At 40.0% G+C, this 16,842-nt stretch overlaps 1 protein-coding gene across 1 annotated transcript; it reads right to left on the bottom strand.

The window, feature by feature from the left end:
• Positions 1 to 1,319: 1,319 nt before the first annotated feature.
• On the bottom strand, positions 1,320 to 16,811 carry GGH (gamma-glutamyl hydrolase). Its single transcript, XM_018910810.3, has 9 exons — positions 16,555 to 16,811; positions 15,618 to 15,732; positions 14,171 to 14,221; positions 10,158 to 10,242; positions 7,701 to 7,839; positions 6,763 to 6,869; positions 6,558 to 6,648; positions 5,232 to 5,369; positions 1,320 to 3,092 (listed from the first exon to the last, which is right to left on the bottom strand). Exons 1-9 carry the CDS (start codon positions 16,682 to 16,684, stop codon positions 2,971 to 2,973), a joined length of 978 nt encoding a protein of 325 aa, XP_018766355.1. The 5' UTR covers positions 16,685 to 16,811; the 3' UTR covers positions 1,320 to 2,970.
• Between the last annotated feature and the right edge of the window lie 31 nt (positions 16,812 to 16,842).

The following is a 16,842-nucleotide window of genomic DNA, read 5'->3' on the forward strand; positions in this document are numbered from 1 at the left end:
AACTCCATACTTACAGCACTTACTCAGGATGTTTCTTCCATTTAATTTCTTCCTTACCTGAAGGAATTCAAACTGGTCTTTCCTGCCTCCCAGGCAAAGGTTTTCTGAGATCAAGTTCTCTTTTCTTCCCATCTAAGCTGTCTGTCCTGTTCTGCATGAGCTAGTTTCATATTTATAGAAAATGGAACCAAGACAGATTCTATAGCTAAAGGGGAGGAGCAACCACCTGGAAAGACAGATGTAATTCCAGCCACCTCCAGCTAATGCTTGAATGGTTTAAATATTCACTGGAAACAAGATTTAATCCCAGATGAGTTAATTCAATGCTCACAGACTGTCTCATGGAATCCTGCCAATATGCCCAGTGTTATTGTCTCCTCCCTTCTTCTTCCCCCACATCCCAAACACCCCACTACATACCATAGTACAGTAAATATCTTACTCAACTTTAGAGAGACACAACCACACCCAATTGCAAAATAGCAGAAAATACTGGTTCTTGGAGGCCATCTAGTGGGAAGAGCAGAATACTCCAAGGAGGAAACCATTTCAAACTTTCTTAGAGATGATTTAATATGGTCTGCAAGACACATACTAGCGTTACCTTGCTGATCAGTGGATGTTCTTCCACACAGCAACAAGCAAGTTGGTTAGGCTCATACACCAGGCTCAATAAGCTGTGAGTATGGTCACAGGCTCTTCTTCTCTCTCCAGCATTTCTAAAAACTCTCTTAGGAGTTCTGTCTGTGCAATGAAAAAGCATATTGTACGACACAGAGCAGAGGGGAGGGCTTCCTTAAAACAAAGTTTTAAACTCACTGTTAGGTGACTGCCAGACAATTCTGGGATTTTGCAGTTTGTTTCTGGCTGCAGAACATGATGGAAGATACTAGGTATTATAAGGAATAGGCAGAAATTTCTTTGCTTACAGCTTTCAGAGCCCTGAGAGTGCTGCAGCTCCTTCCCACTTTTGTGGGGGTTTGGCTGCCTGTGTTGAGCAAGGTCTGACACTGCCCCTGGGGTGAGCCTGCTCTGTGAGAATGATCTGTGGCAGCCTTCTTGAAAGCTCCTGCCCTGTCTCAGCAGCCAACAACATTTAGGTGCATTTAAGCTCAATCCCTGGGCATGCACTCTGGGCATGTCTGTGCTGGGCCATGGATCTCACTCATCCTGACCCTGACCTGCTGGCATGACCACAGAAGGCAGATACAGGTTGTAACCTCCTGATTCATGACTATCACAGATGGAAACAAGAAAACAATCACTGCTGTCAGTGCTTCACCATCTAAAAGATAACAAAAATACAAGTCTGCCTGAAAGAAAGTTTAACCCATTTATCATGGAAAAATCATGCATATCATCAAATAAGGCTTTACAAGAGAAAGCGTATAAAGGAAAGACACATTATATAAATTCATAATATATAAACTTCTCTCATCATATTACACATAATACTCTTTATAGTTACACATTTAGGAACTAATTACTAGCATTGCAAACATTTCCCTTGCAAGAAAAGAAAACCATTTACTAAGTTGACTGATATGACAAATGTAAAAATATCTCATGTTTAAGCTTGTAGTTACCTAGAAGTGTTTTTCTGCTAGTCACAGTTAATGTTGCCTCATATTTTTTTAAATTATGCATTTCACATTCTGTTATGCAGTTGTTTCATGATAAAGAACAAGTCAGAGAGTGTTTTACTTGAAAAACCTGAGAAACTTACCAGACTCATTCAGATATGGTACCTGAGAGTATGAAGTTCTACAAAACAGAGCTGAAGTTTATAAACCTGAATTCTTCATAAACTCCAAATCCTTGTTAATGTTAACAAGAGTTTGGAAGCTATGCTGGAGAGAAGAACTACATTTGATTGTCTAATCTTAGTTCCTTTTTGGACAACACACAAAACCATTGAACAAAACTTTCACCAGGTCTGGAGCAAAGTAGAGAGAAAACAGTGTTGGTGTATTGCATGCAACTGCTATTATCACATTGTGTCACCTTTCACAGGTTTCTCACATACATTCATCTGCTGTTTCAATTCTAGCTGCACAGAACTATTAAAACAGAAAGAAACTACCTTGTTTACTAATACAGTGGCAAACTACCTCTTGACTTCAAGTGAAAATTATACCCAGCTATGGGAAAAGTCAGACACTTTAAAGAAAAAATTAAGTTTATATTCTTTTAAATACAAAGGAATGAGTGCATCTCATATCTGGCTGCTGACACCAGTTACTCCAAGACAATTTCTTGGAGGATGTATAAAACTGAACTAAAAAGAACTGAAAGTGGAATCAGCACTGAACTACGCCCTCCAAACTTACTTATTTTATGTGATATTTGTAATAAAAAGGCCTCACAAGGTATAAGGACTCCAAATAATGCTCAATGTACAACAGAAACAGTTTCACAAATGGGACATAATGCACTTCTTAGGCTAAAAAATCTGTTTGCTATCACGACTTAACTACTTTGGTCAGTTTTTGAAATGACAAAAGAGTCCCTATCAAGAACTTCGCTGCATACACATATCTATGACAAATCCAAGAGTCTCATTTGCTAAATCATTTGAAAAGGACAGGATTTTACTACACAATACATCTAAGAGTCTAGTGCTATCACAGCCCACAACATTTTAAAAAGGTAAGTCTCATATTTTAAAATATATGAAAGTTTTTCCTTGTACCAAAGGTGATTATTTCAAAGTTTGTAAGCACAGCCAAGTCCTCTTTCCTGGAAGAAAAATACATTTTTCTGTAGCTTGTCTGAAGTGTGATCCAAGATGATTATTATGTTATTGAATGAAAATTTATATATTAATGTTTCAATAGTGCAGAAGATACACAGAATAAATCATTGTAAAGGAAAACTGTTCTAGCTTTCTGTCACTATATCAGCTTAATTACACAATGCTGGCAAATAATTCCATTTATAAATAACAACACTGCACCTTTGACAAGATACTCAATCAAAAAAATAGGTTTGCTGAAATGCAGAAAATGGTCCTGTATAAACTGGATTATAATTGTAGATCAATTCTTTTGTTTCCTCTTCTTCACTGGAGAAATGGTGCATGCTCTTCCTGGCTGTAAAACATTGTAAAAGTGCACATCATTTTAATGCTATCCTCCTCAATAATATTTATCTTGGCAAAGTAAGTTATTTTGTGTAGCACAACAACAAATGGAATTACAGTAACTTGTATGCGAAGAACTGTGAAGATACATCTTCAGAAAGCTTGTTAGAGCATATTTTATAACTGGAGAGGGGAAATTTAAAGCCAAGACTGTAAAAAATAGTTATCCATGAGATACTGGCAGTATCTACCAGAAAAACCTCTAACTCTGAAAGAAATGCATCAGACTATCAGCCTACTGAAAGCTGCATGGACTGCGCTGATGAGGACAATAAAATTGAAATCTCACCTGGTTTATCAAGCTGGCAACTCTACAGAAGTTAAAATTAATAATGGATGGATACAAAAATGGTATTTCAGTAGAATGGTTTAGTTACTAAGTGATCACACATGAGTATATTTTTACCAGCTAAAAACTGTTTACATTTTTCATCTTGTGGTTTATTTTCAAAGTTAGGGAAGATATTCTTCCTTACATTAGCTAAAAATGTCAATTACTCATGGCAAAGTTATGATATGGAGTACTCAGTAGGAGCAGCTAACACTTCAGTACCTCCCCCAAAAGACTGGGGAGGCCATGAAGAGTAATTGAGGATTTGGGAGAAGAGCTGGGGATGGACAATGCTGGCTGAAGAAAGTTTGCTCTACTGGAATTGTAGGGGAGTAGATCCAAAAGCTCGTGACACATCTGTGTGGCACTCTGCACAAGCTCCTTGGATGTGCACACCTGTGTAACAGAACTCACAGGCAGTGTGCCTCAACTGGATTTACAAGCAGAGCTGGCACTTGCTTTGCCCCACTTAACTTGGATAACGGCCTGAGCAAGCTTCTATTGGGAGTACAGTCTGCAGACAGACACTTGAGCAAGTAGCAAACAAAGCCAGAGAACACACTGCATTCTAGTATTAGACACAAAATTAAAACCAGACTTGCACTGTATTTTCTCCTGTTTCCCCCCTTGTTTTTATCATAGTCTGCCATCTCATAAAATGGTCTGGGTTGGAAGGGACCTTAGAGATCATCTTGTTCCAATCCCCCTGCCACAGGCAGGGACACATTCCACTAGACCAGGCTACTCAGAGGCCCAATTCTGCCTGGCCCTAAGTTCCATATGAAAATGGTTTTGTTACATTTTCACAAAGAGAAATAGCACTACTTTATGCTAAAAAGCATCTTGAATTTGTATGAAATGCAAATTTTATTTCTACACTCTCACTGACCAGGTCACCACAAATTGCATTTTTTTAACATCACTATCTACTTTCTTCATTAAGTTGACTCTTTTGATTTGAGACCAAGTCTAGACACCAAACTCAATCAGCTTAATTATTATGTTCTTCATAGTCCCCATCAAGGAGGTAAGACAATTTCATAAAATAGTCCAGCAGAATGATTTAGTAGGGATAAATTAAGGAATAAAGTTTGATTCCTTCGAACACTCCTCTATTTATATCCTGCTTATTTATAACAAACAGATGGGAAGTGTCATAAACTATCAAAATGTTGTGCATTAGTTACTTCCAGATTCTTAAGAGTATAAACCAAAAAAAAAAACTAGCAGCTCTGTAAAATTTAAAAACTCCTTGTGCTGTCTATAGCATACAACTGTAGGGCACATACTGCACCCCTCTGACACATCCATACTGTCCAAGCCCTGTTTATAGTCCTGGTGTACGCATTTTGCAAGCCAAACTGAGAACACATTCAATGACTGCAAGCCAGTTTGGAACTGAAGAAGTCCCTGGAATTAAGAATGGAGAACTTTTTTTGTTTTATTGTGTTTGTGCAAGAGAGGCCAAAATGTTACAAGGATACTTTGAAATGGTAGAAAGTCATAGAACAATGTTTTAGAGCCAGCCTAGTGAAAAGAGTTTGTGGAATGCTTGGCCTTTTGATGTTACTTTCACTAAGCCCTTCTATTTCTAGTGTCCTTTGGTGTTTTATAAGCCTATAAAGCTTGCAGAATAATCTTCTCAGAAAGCACTGAGGTACTGAACTCTGACAGCTGAAAAAGAAGTCTGTCATCTTCTAAGTTTTTCAGTAATGCTTCAATCTCACCCCCAACATTTACAGATAATAAACTTTTTACCTTCATTAACGAAGAAATCAGCCATATAATATGCTGCCCTTACAGCAGATGGAGAATGTGGAATGCCTGGAGAATCCTTCCACTCAAAAGAGTTTTTCTCTGGATGCCATTGCATGCCATAAATTGGATATTTGTATGCTACAAAAAAGCACAAAGCGTGTAAAGGTGTGTGCCTTAAGAATCTTGTAATTCATCTTACTGCAAAGTAAACTTAGCAGATAAGCTACAAATATACCTCACTTATTAACATTTTCACAAAAGCTGAAACACCAAGTTGAAACACTGTTAAAGTCATAGTAGAACTGAAGGAAAACAAATAGATACAGCAAAAGAAGGGTCTCATTCCACACAAGAAAATATTTGTGCATTTTTTTTTATTATTTATTTCAGAATTAATGTCTATACACACTAAAATATAATGTTTGAAGTATATCACTCTCAAAGCTTCTTGTCTTCTTGCCAGCATCACACAGCATTCCCAGCCATACAGGATATCAGTTCCATGGCAAAGATCCAAGTCCTAGTCCTGATACATTTTGGGGGAGTCAGTCCTTCGCTCTCTCCCAGGGAATAGCGGCACAGCAGCTGATTGCTGTTCTGTGATAAACTGCTTGCAGGCACAGTGATGCCTGTCATTAGCCTAATCAGGTTTGCTGATCAAAGAGCTATTCTTCTCTTTTGGAAGCCAGCCAGGATGCCACACAGAAGAATCCCATTGGTGACAGCTGGGTCCTACGGCAGGGCTGCTAGTGCTGCACTCATGGAGATAAAACACTCCCTGAAGAGCTAACTTGTTTCCTGAGCTGAGCAAGCCCAGTGCAAAACAGACAAAACAAGTCATGCAAAAGGCTTTTGGAGGAGGACAATTACCAGCATTGTCGCTAAGGTAATGAGGGATGTTGCTGCTCCTCAGCAGCCTGGAGTGCTTTTCCCACACAGCAAACAGAGAGCACCAGGGAAACGCCAGCCTAAGCAGGCAGCTGGCAGGCACGGCTTGACAGAGGCACTGTGCAGGGATTCAACTCCTGCAGCACAAGAGCTGTGCAGCTCACACCACAGTGCTCAAATACACCAGGGCTAACATGCAACTGCATATCAGGAAGGGGAATGGTGAGTGGGAGGAGTAATAAAGCTCACAGTACTCATAAGATAAAAAATCCCTGCAAACAGAAATGCTCCACAGGGCCAGAGAGCTGATGGGCTGATGCTCACCCTGCTATTTGAACAACTTGCAATACAAATTCACATCCATGTCACAACAGCCCTAAAGTTTGCATATGAAACATCCCTACAGTCCCAGTTTCCAAAAGAAATGAATTTCCTTACCTTCCATGGTAGATATAAACTCCACTTCATCATCAGCGTTAGTGGTCAGAACTTTATAGAAATTACGAAGCTTTTCATTATTGGTGAAATTCTGTGACAAGGAGAGGGGGGAGAGGGAAAAGGTGTTATTTGCTTATTTATTTCTAGTTTTAACAAAAAAAAAAAGAATAGGTGTTTGTATGCAGGAAATAAAAAGATCAAATACCTCCATGGAGAGGCTCCATACATGAAAGTTTGATGTCAATGGCTCGGTAGCAAGTGCATATAATACATCATCAGGGAAACTCCTGAACATTTTACTGCCTTTTGCAGCTATTGCAAGGAAAAAAATTGTATTTTCCATTACTGAAACTGGTCTCAGATGGATTTATACTGACAGAAGACAATTAATAAAATGCTGTATTAAACTTTTTTGGCAGCAAATCTTTATTATTTTAGAATATCCTGCAAGAAATATCAGTGAAATAACTACAACAGATTTCCAATTTGCTGTTACCACTGTCTACCAGTCTTGACGCAGAGAGGATCCAAAGTTCTCACTAAGAGAGAAAAAAATAAGCACCATTCTTTGACACTCATTTCAGCAGCCTTTCTACTCACAATGAGCACAAATGACAGAATTTTTGAATGCTACATTTGTTTTTAATTACTCACAAAGGGTAAAGTATCAACAGAGGCCACACTTTACCAAGTGCCAGAGCTCCATCTCAAGGGATCTCTGTGATTTCAATACTGTTCACATGGGACAGTAATGCTACTATTCATCATGAGGAAAGATGTGATTTCAAAAGTTTAAAATCACCTGCTCTCCAAGCTTAATAGGTTTTGAACTTGTGAATTTTGTGAATTTGGTAACAAAAAGCAGACATTATCTTGTAGGTCTGAATTTTCAAATGACTCAAACAGCCACAACTTTGGTTTTTGCTGACTGCTGCTAGTTTCATATGACTTGTGCTCACTCCTCTGCTTAAGAAGTGACAGCTGCACTGACTTTACAGAAACAATCAATGCAACTTAATAACCAAGAATTTAGCAGAAGATAATCAGCAGGAACCTCACAAACATTCTCCCATAATATTTATCATGAACAAAACACAACACCTCTTACCAAAACTCAGACATGAGATGTAATGAATTTTTCACCTGTGGTAAAGTTCAGAGGGAGTGAAAAACCATTTGTCTTGGTATGAACAAGCAAAATTTCACCACTTGTGAGATATGTAAGCTCTTCATGTCCAAGACAGGTTCCCCATATTGGGAAATAATCTCCTTTATCGTTGGCCTACAAAATAAAAGCAACGACGTAAGGAAACAGCAATGAAGATCTACAGAAAAGAGACTGACAAGAATTTCCTACTCTTTTTACTTGCTTTTGTGTAGGTGAGAATATATGAAGGCTAAAGGACATATATGAGTTTTGAAGCAGCAGACTGAGCCTAATGTGGATACTGATTTGACTGTTCTGTTCTACAAGTAATTTTGAGAGCAGCCTAAACAGAAACCACAAAATGGCAACATTTATCTAAAACCAAGCAATCATTAGAAGTGACACAGAAGAGTCTGTCACCATTTTGAGGGAAAGCATGCTTGTAACAGTTCAAATTTTTCTACTAAGCACACTATGATCCCACAGCAAGGGACCTTTGCAATGTCTGTGCCCACCCAACTGTTATTAAAAACCATGAATCCTACTACTAACATAGCTATGGTCTTACATGACACACCTATGGGATTGTTTAGCTAGCAGGTTTAGACCTATGTTCCAAAAAGACAAAATGTACATTTAAGTAACATTAAAAAGTGGCAATCATTTTCAAAAGAATGAAAAATTGGCGGGTCAGTGTGAAAACACTATGAAAAAAACAAAAAAGGAGAAAAAGAAAGCAAAAAACCAAGAACACAACTAGTTTCTTGTGACCTAACTAAGCATGGTGCATACATGCAGTGGAAATCTGTATTTTCAAATGGTTTACACCTGATAGTAAGCATACATTGGAGATTGGGATGTTTCAGAACTCTTGTTTTTGTGAAATCTGACTAGTTTTCTTAACTTGTTTCTAAACATTTTTAAGTTATGCATACCACAACACACTCACCACCCCCAAAGAGCTGCTGCCCAAAGCCATTTTTGAGAAAGCTAAAATGACAGGCTCAGAATAAGGACACTCCCCTACTGCATTACTGACAGCATGGTAAATAAAAGTTCACAGAGCTACTTCTTCTCCCAGCAAAACAAGGAAGATGTACAGAAAGAAGGCTGGTAGGGCTGCAGAGTCTTCATGACCACCCTTAATGTATAATGAGACACAGAACACAGATGAAAGACAGGCATTGGAGTTGCAAGTGAGGACTAAAACTACTGAAGGCAGAAAATAAAACTACAGTTTAAAACCAATTGCAACTGAAACAAAGATTTTGTGCCCCCCTCCCTTATTTTTTAAAATTAACTAGGGCCTGGAGGTTGAGCATGTATTAAACAACACTCAAGCCAACACATTTTAAAAACTAATTTAAGAGCTGAAAAACAGTATTTCATTTAGATTTTTGCCTAAGTAGTGAAATTTTATGGACTCGAATGGGGATTAGCATTTCACATCCTCTATTCATATTAAAGCAGAGCCAGATCAAAGTAATTTTTCATTATGAACATTTGCAAATGAAAAGGACCCCTCATGTCTTAGAAAAAGATAAAATTCAGTCATCCTGTACTTGTAAAGATACTCTTGACTACTGTAGCTTACCTTACATAAGTAAAACTACAAATATTTTATAGTAATTAAGATTTGAAAGATGAATATCAAAACACAAAATTATCACAAACAGCAAGGAAAAACCATCCTTTGTTATAAAGGGTTACCTAGGGTGAACTGAATATTATTTTCTGCCTTTCAGTCACTAGTAGTATATTTATCAGCCAATAAACCTGTCTCTCTGATCATAAAGTGACACAGGCAATTCAGTTCATCATTGTGAAATGTCAACATAATTTCATAATTGTACAACAAACCACAAGAAGCCCTTGCCCCAGTGCTGCATACCAAGGCACAGGCTGCAGTTCACACAGTGAGCAGTTCCAGAATGACAAATGAAATCGTCTCACATAAAACTGAGACAGTCTTTGCAAGACTCACACAAATAAAGACAGACAAAAGAACAAAAACATTTGTGCCACAGGGACTGAAGAGTAAAGGGAGCTCAATTACAGAACTGCAGCAGCTGACTGGTCCTGTGAATGCCACTGCCTGCACTCTCCCCTCCTGCTGTTGGAAAGTCAGCAGCAAAGGTGGAAGAGCAATTCCTCATTGCCAATTTCACACAGAGCCATAAAGCATCAGGTACAATGAACAAACAATACCATTCTCACCTGAAGAACTTAGGAGTTTAAGACCATAAGACAACATAAAACAGGAGTGGGTGTCACAAGTCTGAATCTTAAGCTACTAATGCAGAAGTCTTATGCAGAAGCAAGAAATAAGCTACCTATTTTCAGGCCTAGAGTTAACCCACTAAATGACAGTGCAAAACTATAAAAAACATGAACCTGTCATTTTGATCTCTAACAGTGATAATAAAAAGAACCAACTGCTCCTTAGTAATTACCTCCAAGGCCTTGTGGTAAAATATTTTAGCAACCCTTGAATACTCTGAAGTCCTAAGATCCACACCACCTCCAGGAAGAAGAACCCTGAAAGGCAACATCCAAGAATATGATTAGCAACACTAAGAAACACAAGACAATGTACAATGAACACAGAGAAATGGACAATGTACACAGAGAAATGTCTGATATCAGTTTTAAGGGTACTATTTAGGTCTAGGTTCCAGAAATCTACAGACAGGGATCTATGCTCCCATTAAGGACAGGAGGGATGAAGTCAGGAGAGTCACTAGAGATTCAAATAGATTTTCCAGAACAGACATTTGAGTGGTAGGGAGGTTGAACAGCCCTGTCAGCTCCACTGACTAGCATTCCATTAATTCTGTGAGTTTGGACAGCTAGTACACAGGCAGAGAGCTAAATTTAGGTGTTTCAGTCTTTAACTTAATCATAATGTTCTTTGTGTTCTTCCACTGAAGAATGGTTACTGTATCACAAAGTATAGATCAAGCCCAATGCAACTGGAAGAAAGTAAACAGAAAATACCTAAAACACACAGATTTCAGCAGGTATACACAAGTGTTGCAAGCCATGACTGTCATTTCCTATCCTGACTCTCAGCTGGCTCTCACTACCACTTTAAAATTCCAGCCCAAATCTCGATTCATTCTGTCCAGTTTTAGAAAAATAGAATTGTGGCCCTAGCATAGTGACCTTCTTATTTGAGACAGCAAAGACCAAAAAGTTCCTATCAAAAAGGAAGAAAAGTACATTTGACCATAACCTTTGGTCATACAGGATCCCACAGAGCTAAGGAAGACAATCTCAGGGACAATTTCATAAAAAAAGTGCACAAGCTTTTTCCACCACAAAATATAATCAGGAATGGCATTCCCTGTGTGGCTCTCCAAACCCCAAACAAACACCACAGAAGAAAAACTTTCAGCACAGTCTAGCAGAGAATTCACATGGATACATGATGACATGGAAAATTATCAAGTACCATCAGAAATGGTAACATGAAATAAAGTAAGCCTCTCCTGGCTGTAACTGGAACACTGCCTGCAGAACCAACAAAACTGGATGTGTGAGCATTCCTCAATCCACTGCTGCAGAACCTCTACTGGATTTACTCAAGTCATATCCATTAATTGTTGATTTTTTACTGAAACAGATGTAGGATTTTTTCTACATGTCTGTGCTCTGAAAATGTCAATCTGAATGAGTGAGATACTAACAAGCAGTTAGAAACAAATAACATCTCAAATGATCCCAAGCATTTGCAGAGCAAATATGCATTTAAACCCTTGTGACTGGGTGTTTTTTGGTTTGGTTTTTTTTGGTTTTTTTTTTTTTTTTTTTTTGCAAGTGAATAATGCACAGGTTCATGTAAAATCCATCAAGTATTTGGTGGAAAAGTAATATTCACAAAAATACAAAAAAACTTTACTTCCCAGTGTCAACAATGAAAATAAATACAGCTGAAGGTATTTTCAAAACAGGCCAGATAACAGGCTTCTTCAGAGATTTAATTAGACAAATAAGGGAATCTTTACCTGGAAGTGGTAGGAAATTCACTCCACCTGTTCAAACCAAAACCTGGGCTATACTAATTAGTAAACTATTAGTAAATTAACCTGGGCTATATTAATTACTGATTGTCATTTTTGCTAATGCAAAAAGGAAATAACCCATTAAGTAGCAATGATAATGGCTTGACATTGTCATAAGCAGATTGAAATGCAACTACGTGTATTCCAGTTTCACCGCCTGGTTAGATATGATGATTTCCACTGGGCATTTTAATTCCTACCTCAGGAGTACACTCATAAAATTATGTCTTTAATATAGTAAATTTCATTATTTAAAGAAGGTAGCATTTAATAGTAAATAATTTCCAACTTCAAAGAACAATGAGAAAGATCAATGTATCTCCTCCTTATTCTGAATTTCCACAGAATACAAGTTATTTCCTCCAGAGCTTCTTTTTTGTTGTTTACACACAGTTTCAACATGGAAGCCAACAGGTGACAGTGGAGGGCCACAGAAGGAAATACAGACCATCCTCACTCACCTACATAACACAAACTCGACTGACTTCTGACTGCAAGGACAGAAGGATAAAGAAAGTGGATCTGCTTTCCAAACACTTTCTTCTTCATTGATATGAAGAATGATGAGGTAGAAACAATGAGAGACCCCATTGGTGGAAAGCCCTTTTGGCAACCAAAGTGAAGCTGGTACCCATGAGAAAGGGAGGAAATTATTCATTTTGCCCCCAACAGAACACAGCAGAGAAAAGAATCACTGTCTGTAGGCGAGACTGGGGGTAGCACGGTCGGGACGGACGGAGACGAGAGATCTCTGAAGCCAGGTCGTGGAACTTGCGGTTTATTGCGAAGGGCGTGGGTACAGGGCCCTGCTGGGAGCTGCCAGCTGCAGCTCGGAGCAGGCCCGAGAGAAGAGAGAGGATGAGAGGGTAATAACGTGAAAGGCAAGAGCTAAGAGCATAGAAAAGTAAGAGCAAGAGAGCAAGAGTATGAGAGCAAGAGCAAAAGCAAGAGAACAAGAGCACAAGAGCAAAAGTAAGAGAACAAGAGAGCGAAGTTCCCGTTACAATACAATAAATCATTTTCTGTGTTGAATATTCTGATTCTCACTAACCAATCTAGTAGAGCATACAAATCCTATAGCATTTACATACAGCCTATAAGAATCACTATATTACCATATTGTGCTACATTTTAAACCCTAAAAACTACTCTTCGGACCCCTTCTGCCAAGCTGGCAGGGTCTGCTCTGACCCTTGGACCTGCCTGCTTGCAGAGGGTATTGTTTCATCAAAAGGGGATTACATTCAGCTGGCCACACCATTGTTTTCCTGTTGTTCAGTAACTAAGCAATGTCAAAGCTTGCTTTCATTTCAATCTCACTTATAGTTTCTATATTCTCAAAATCTTTTGCCAGGCAATCATATTTGTAAGGATTTCCTGTTTCATCTTCCCCAACAACTGTCTTACACTCGCTTACAGCACAAGACTGCAAAGACCCAAGTCTTAGGGTCCAGGGCATGTTGATGTAGGAGGACAATGCACTTCCCAGACAGCCAAAGGTCTAAATCTGCAAGGTCTATGCATGCTGATTAACATTCTAGTTATATGCATAAGCTTAACAAATGTATTCATAGTTTAAGATGCTCATCTCATGACTACAAGTAGCTCAGTCACATGCTCTGGCCTCACACACTACCACGGCTGTGAAGTGTAGCATCAGCTGATTTCACTTTTCTGAAGTGCACTTTCAACACAATGCTAAAAAAACATAAAAGGTTTTGACTTTGTTTAGTCCACAATAAAATCTGTTAGGCAAGATCACATTATCCCACATTTCGAAAGGAAGAACACAGCAGTGGCCAGTTGCCACAGATCCCCTGAAAACCAGGAAGTTTTTCTAACAAAGACCAAAGACACAGAATCACAACAGGCAAGACAAGGCCATTCAAGTGGCAAGAGAGAGAGCACACATGGAGAAAAGAGTAGAAGAGACTGGAAATTGGAAACTGTTATAATAGAGGAACTATGAAAAGGACTAAAAGAGGGAAGAAAGGGTAGAAACAGGAATGAAATACTAAGCAAGTGCTATTAACCATCAAAATGAAGGTGACAGGTAAAATGAGGAAGACAGAAAAATTAACAAAGAGGAAGTTGAGTATCTCACTCGCAAAATTACTCAAAACTATAACACCAATTCTCCCTGTCTGCAGACAAGCACGAGGAAATGCCAAGATGAGCCTTGGCACTGTTGCAGATTATCTGACGTGTTCCTCAAGGAAGGAAAGGCAGCACACCAATACTGGATGAAATAATGCATTCTCTGTCTTAGAATATATTTTCATGTCTGCAGTGCCCAGCACAACCTCTCAAGAGAGTAGGAAGACAATGTTCTTGAGAACACAGCAGAGCTCAAAAACAGAACCATCATGCCCTTCAACAGAAAATCAGTGCTCAAGACTTACCCATTAATAGAGTGGAAGATTTTATCATATTCTTCATCAGTAAGATTCAATCTGAAACATCAAAAAATAATTATAGAATACATACAACATACAAATATTTGACCATGAAAATATAATCTCTGTTGAATGGAAATGTCTGACACAGAAAATATGCAGAAGGCATGCTTGAAACAGAGTAAAATGGACACAAATCAAATGAAACATTTCACTTGAAACAGCTCAGTCCACAAGACTGAATATAGGGCCCTGTCAGGTAGAGTTCCTGATGAGGTACTCTAAGACCCTTTTGCAAGACACTGAAAAATGTACTATTTACATGAATGGCACGGTTATTATTTCCTGCAGACCGGCAACTCCGGTTTCCAAGTGATTCCCAAGAAGGGCAGAGCTGCAAACAGTGGGTCACACCCATGCACCCCCAGCCTCCCTGCCAGTGTGGCAGCAAGAAAAGCAGAAAAGGCCTTGGCTCTGTTGTAAGCCCTGCTCAGCGATAACAAAAACACCTCTATATTATCAACCCTGTGTTCAGCACAAATCCAAAACACACCCCCACACCAGCTACTGTGAAGAAAATTAACTCTACCCCAGCCAAAACCAGCACAGATGGCCACACTTCTGCAGAGGTGTGATAAGTTGGGTGTAAGTGAAAGTGTTCAGCTTTGCTGCAAGTAGCTTAACTGCCAGAATTAGAAGCATCCATTCAGTGGTGAAGCTTCTGGTCAGCAAACATTCTGAAAGCTCCAGCGTATACATGAGGAATGCTGGCTTCTAATTCAGGCACTTAAGTGGTGCTCTTATTGGACTGTGTAGATACATGCTATTTTGTTTTTCTGCAGCTGTATTAATATTGCTTTTACATACAGAAATGTACATTTTTACCATCTGGTTTCAGTGCATTTAATATTTTATAGCTCAGTGTTGGTATGAAGTACTGTCAGCTGTTACTTACTCTGCTACTTTTCACCCAACAACCAAAACACAAGAAGACAGGGAAATGGACAGAACTAGACTTTGTTTTCTGAAAGGAATACTGATAGCCTTCCTTGATTCCCTAAATTCCAGGGCTAAAAAATGTGGGGGGAAAAAAAGATATCTATATCTATGTATCTAGGTATTGATGTGTGTTTGTGGGGCACTACACTGTACATTGAATATAGCTAACTTCAAAAACCATGCATGCAAACTGCAGAAGGCAATTTTACTGGTAAAAAAAAATAGAACTTTTCAAAGAGAGACTAGCAATGTAAGTAGAAGTATTTAAAAGTATATGTTCCACTCTGCTTTTATTCCGATTTCTGGAACTCTGAGAATTGTGGCATCTTCAAATTGTCTTTGAGGAGCAATAAACACTCAGAAAAGCAGCAGAACTACTTTCTGTGCCTCTAAAATCATACATACCTTACATAATAGAATTATTATCCACTCCTAAGGATAAAAAAAAATGTACCTTATAGGCACAGCTCGAGCACCGGCAGATTCCACAAATTTCACATATGAAGCCGCAATATAAGATCTTCCAAATCGCTGATACTCATCAAAGTGACATTCCTGTGACAATATCCCTGAAGGGCCCAAGGAAGAAAATTAGCACCATACGAATGTATGACACAGAAAATATGCAGAATACACATGAAGGGCAAGGGCTACACATTGAAAGAAAAGTCAAAAAATCACTGAATCAATTAGCTAGGAAAAGACCTCTGAGATCATCAAATTCAAGCTTCAAAGGAACACTACCATGTCAACCAGACCATGAAACAAGTGCCATGCCCAGTTTTTCCTTAAACGCCTCCAAGGATGGTGACTCCACCACCTCGCTGGGCAGTCCATTACAGAATCTAATCACCCCTTCTGTGAGGAAATTCTTCCTAATGTCTAACCTAAACCTCCCCTAGGCAGCTTAAGACTGTCCTCTTGTCTTAGTGCTAGTTGCCGAAAAAAACCCGACCCCCACCTGGCTCCAGCCTCCTTCAGGCAATGGTAAAGACCGATAAGGTCACCCCGGAGCCTTCTCTTCTCCTGCCCAAACCACGCCAGGCTCCTCAGCCGCTCCTCCTAAGATCCGTGCTCCTATTAATTAATTAAGCTCCCATTTCCTATATGCCAGCTAGCACCGATAGATTCACTGCCCAAGGGAACTGCAGGCACCGAGACAACGGGGCATCAATTACCGTCACAAGGCAGCACACAAACACACATTACCTGACTAAGCCTCGGCTTCCCTGCTATGACTGCTCAGCACTGCAACATCTCTCAAGCAAGCCCGACTTTTAGAAAAAACCCGCACAGCCTAACGCTGCTTACACCAGCTCTAGCCAAACCTCGGCTCCGGGAGTGGCTTCCCGCTCGGCCCAGGCAGGGTGCGCGGCCCCTCGGCCCCTTACCGATGATGGGTCTGTCATTGCGCCCCGCCGGCCGGTCGCGCCCCGCCACGGAGGCGGCGGAGCCGCAGCGCAGCAGCGACAGCAGGAGCGCGGCGGCCGCGGCGCCACCGAGCCCTGCCAGGCGCCCCATGGCCACGGCTACGGGCACGGCTCTGCTCGCAGCACGGCTCGGCTCGGCTCGCCTCCGGGCACGGCTGCCGGCTGGGCCGGGCTGGGTTGGGCGCCCGCCCCGCGCACGCAGCCGCCGGCCCGCCCGCAGCGCGGCTCGCTGGGAAATGCAGTCCCGGC

The sequence above is a fragment of the Serinus canaria genome, chromosome 2 (genome assembly GCF_022539315.1).
Source record: "Serinus canaria isolate serCan28SL12 chromosome 2, serCan2020, whole genome shotgun sequence".
Classification (NCBI taxonomy): Eukaryota; Metazoa; Chordata; class Aves; order Passeriformes; family Fringillidae; genus Serinus; species Serinus canaria.

What these genes read in the sequence shown, in the direction of transcription:
- GGH (XM_018910810.3), bottom strand. Translation starts at nt 16,684, where the DNA reads ATGGGGCGCCTGGCAGGGCTCGGTGGCGCCGCGGCCGCCGCGCTCCTG. An exon ending in TATGGAGCCTCTCCATGGAG is followed by an intron (nt 6,649 to 6,762) that starts GTATTTGATCTT and finishes TCCTTGTCACAG; the next exon opens with AATTTCACCAATAATGAAAA. An exon ending in GTTTATATCTACCATGGAAG is followed by an intron (nt 5,370 to 6,557) that starts GTAAGGAAATTC and finishes GCTTTTTTGTAG; the next exon opens with CATACAAATATCCAATTTAT.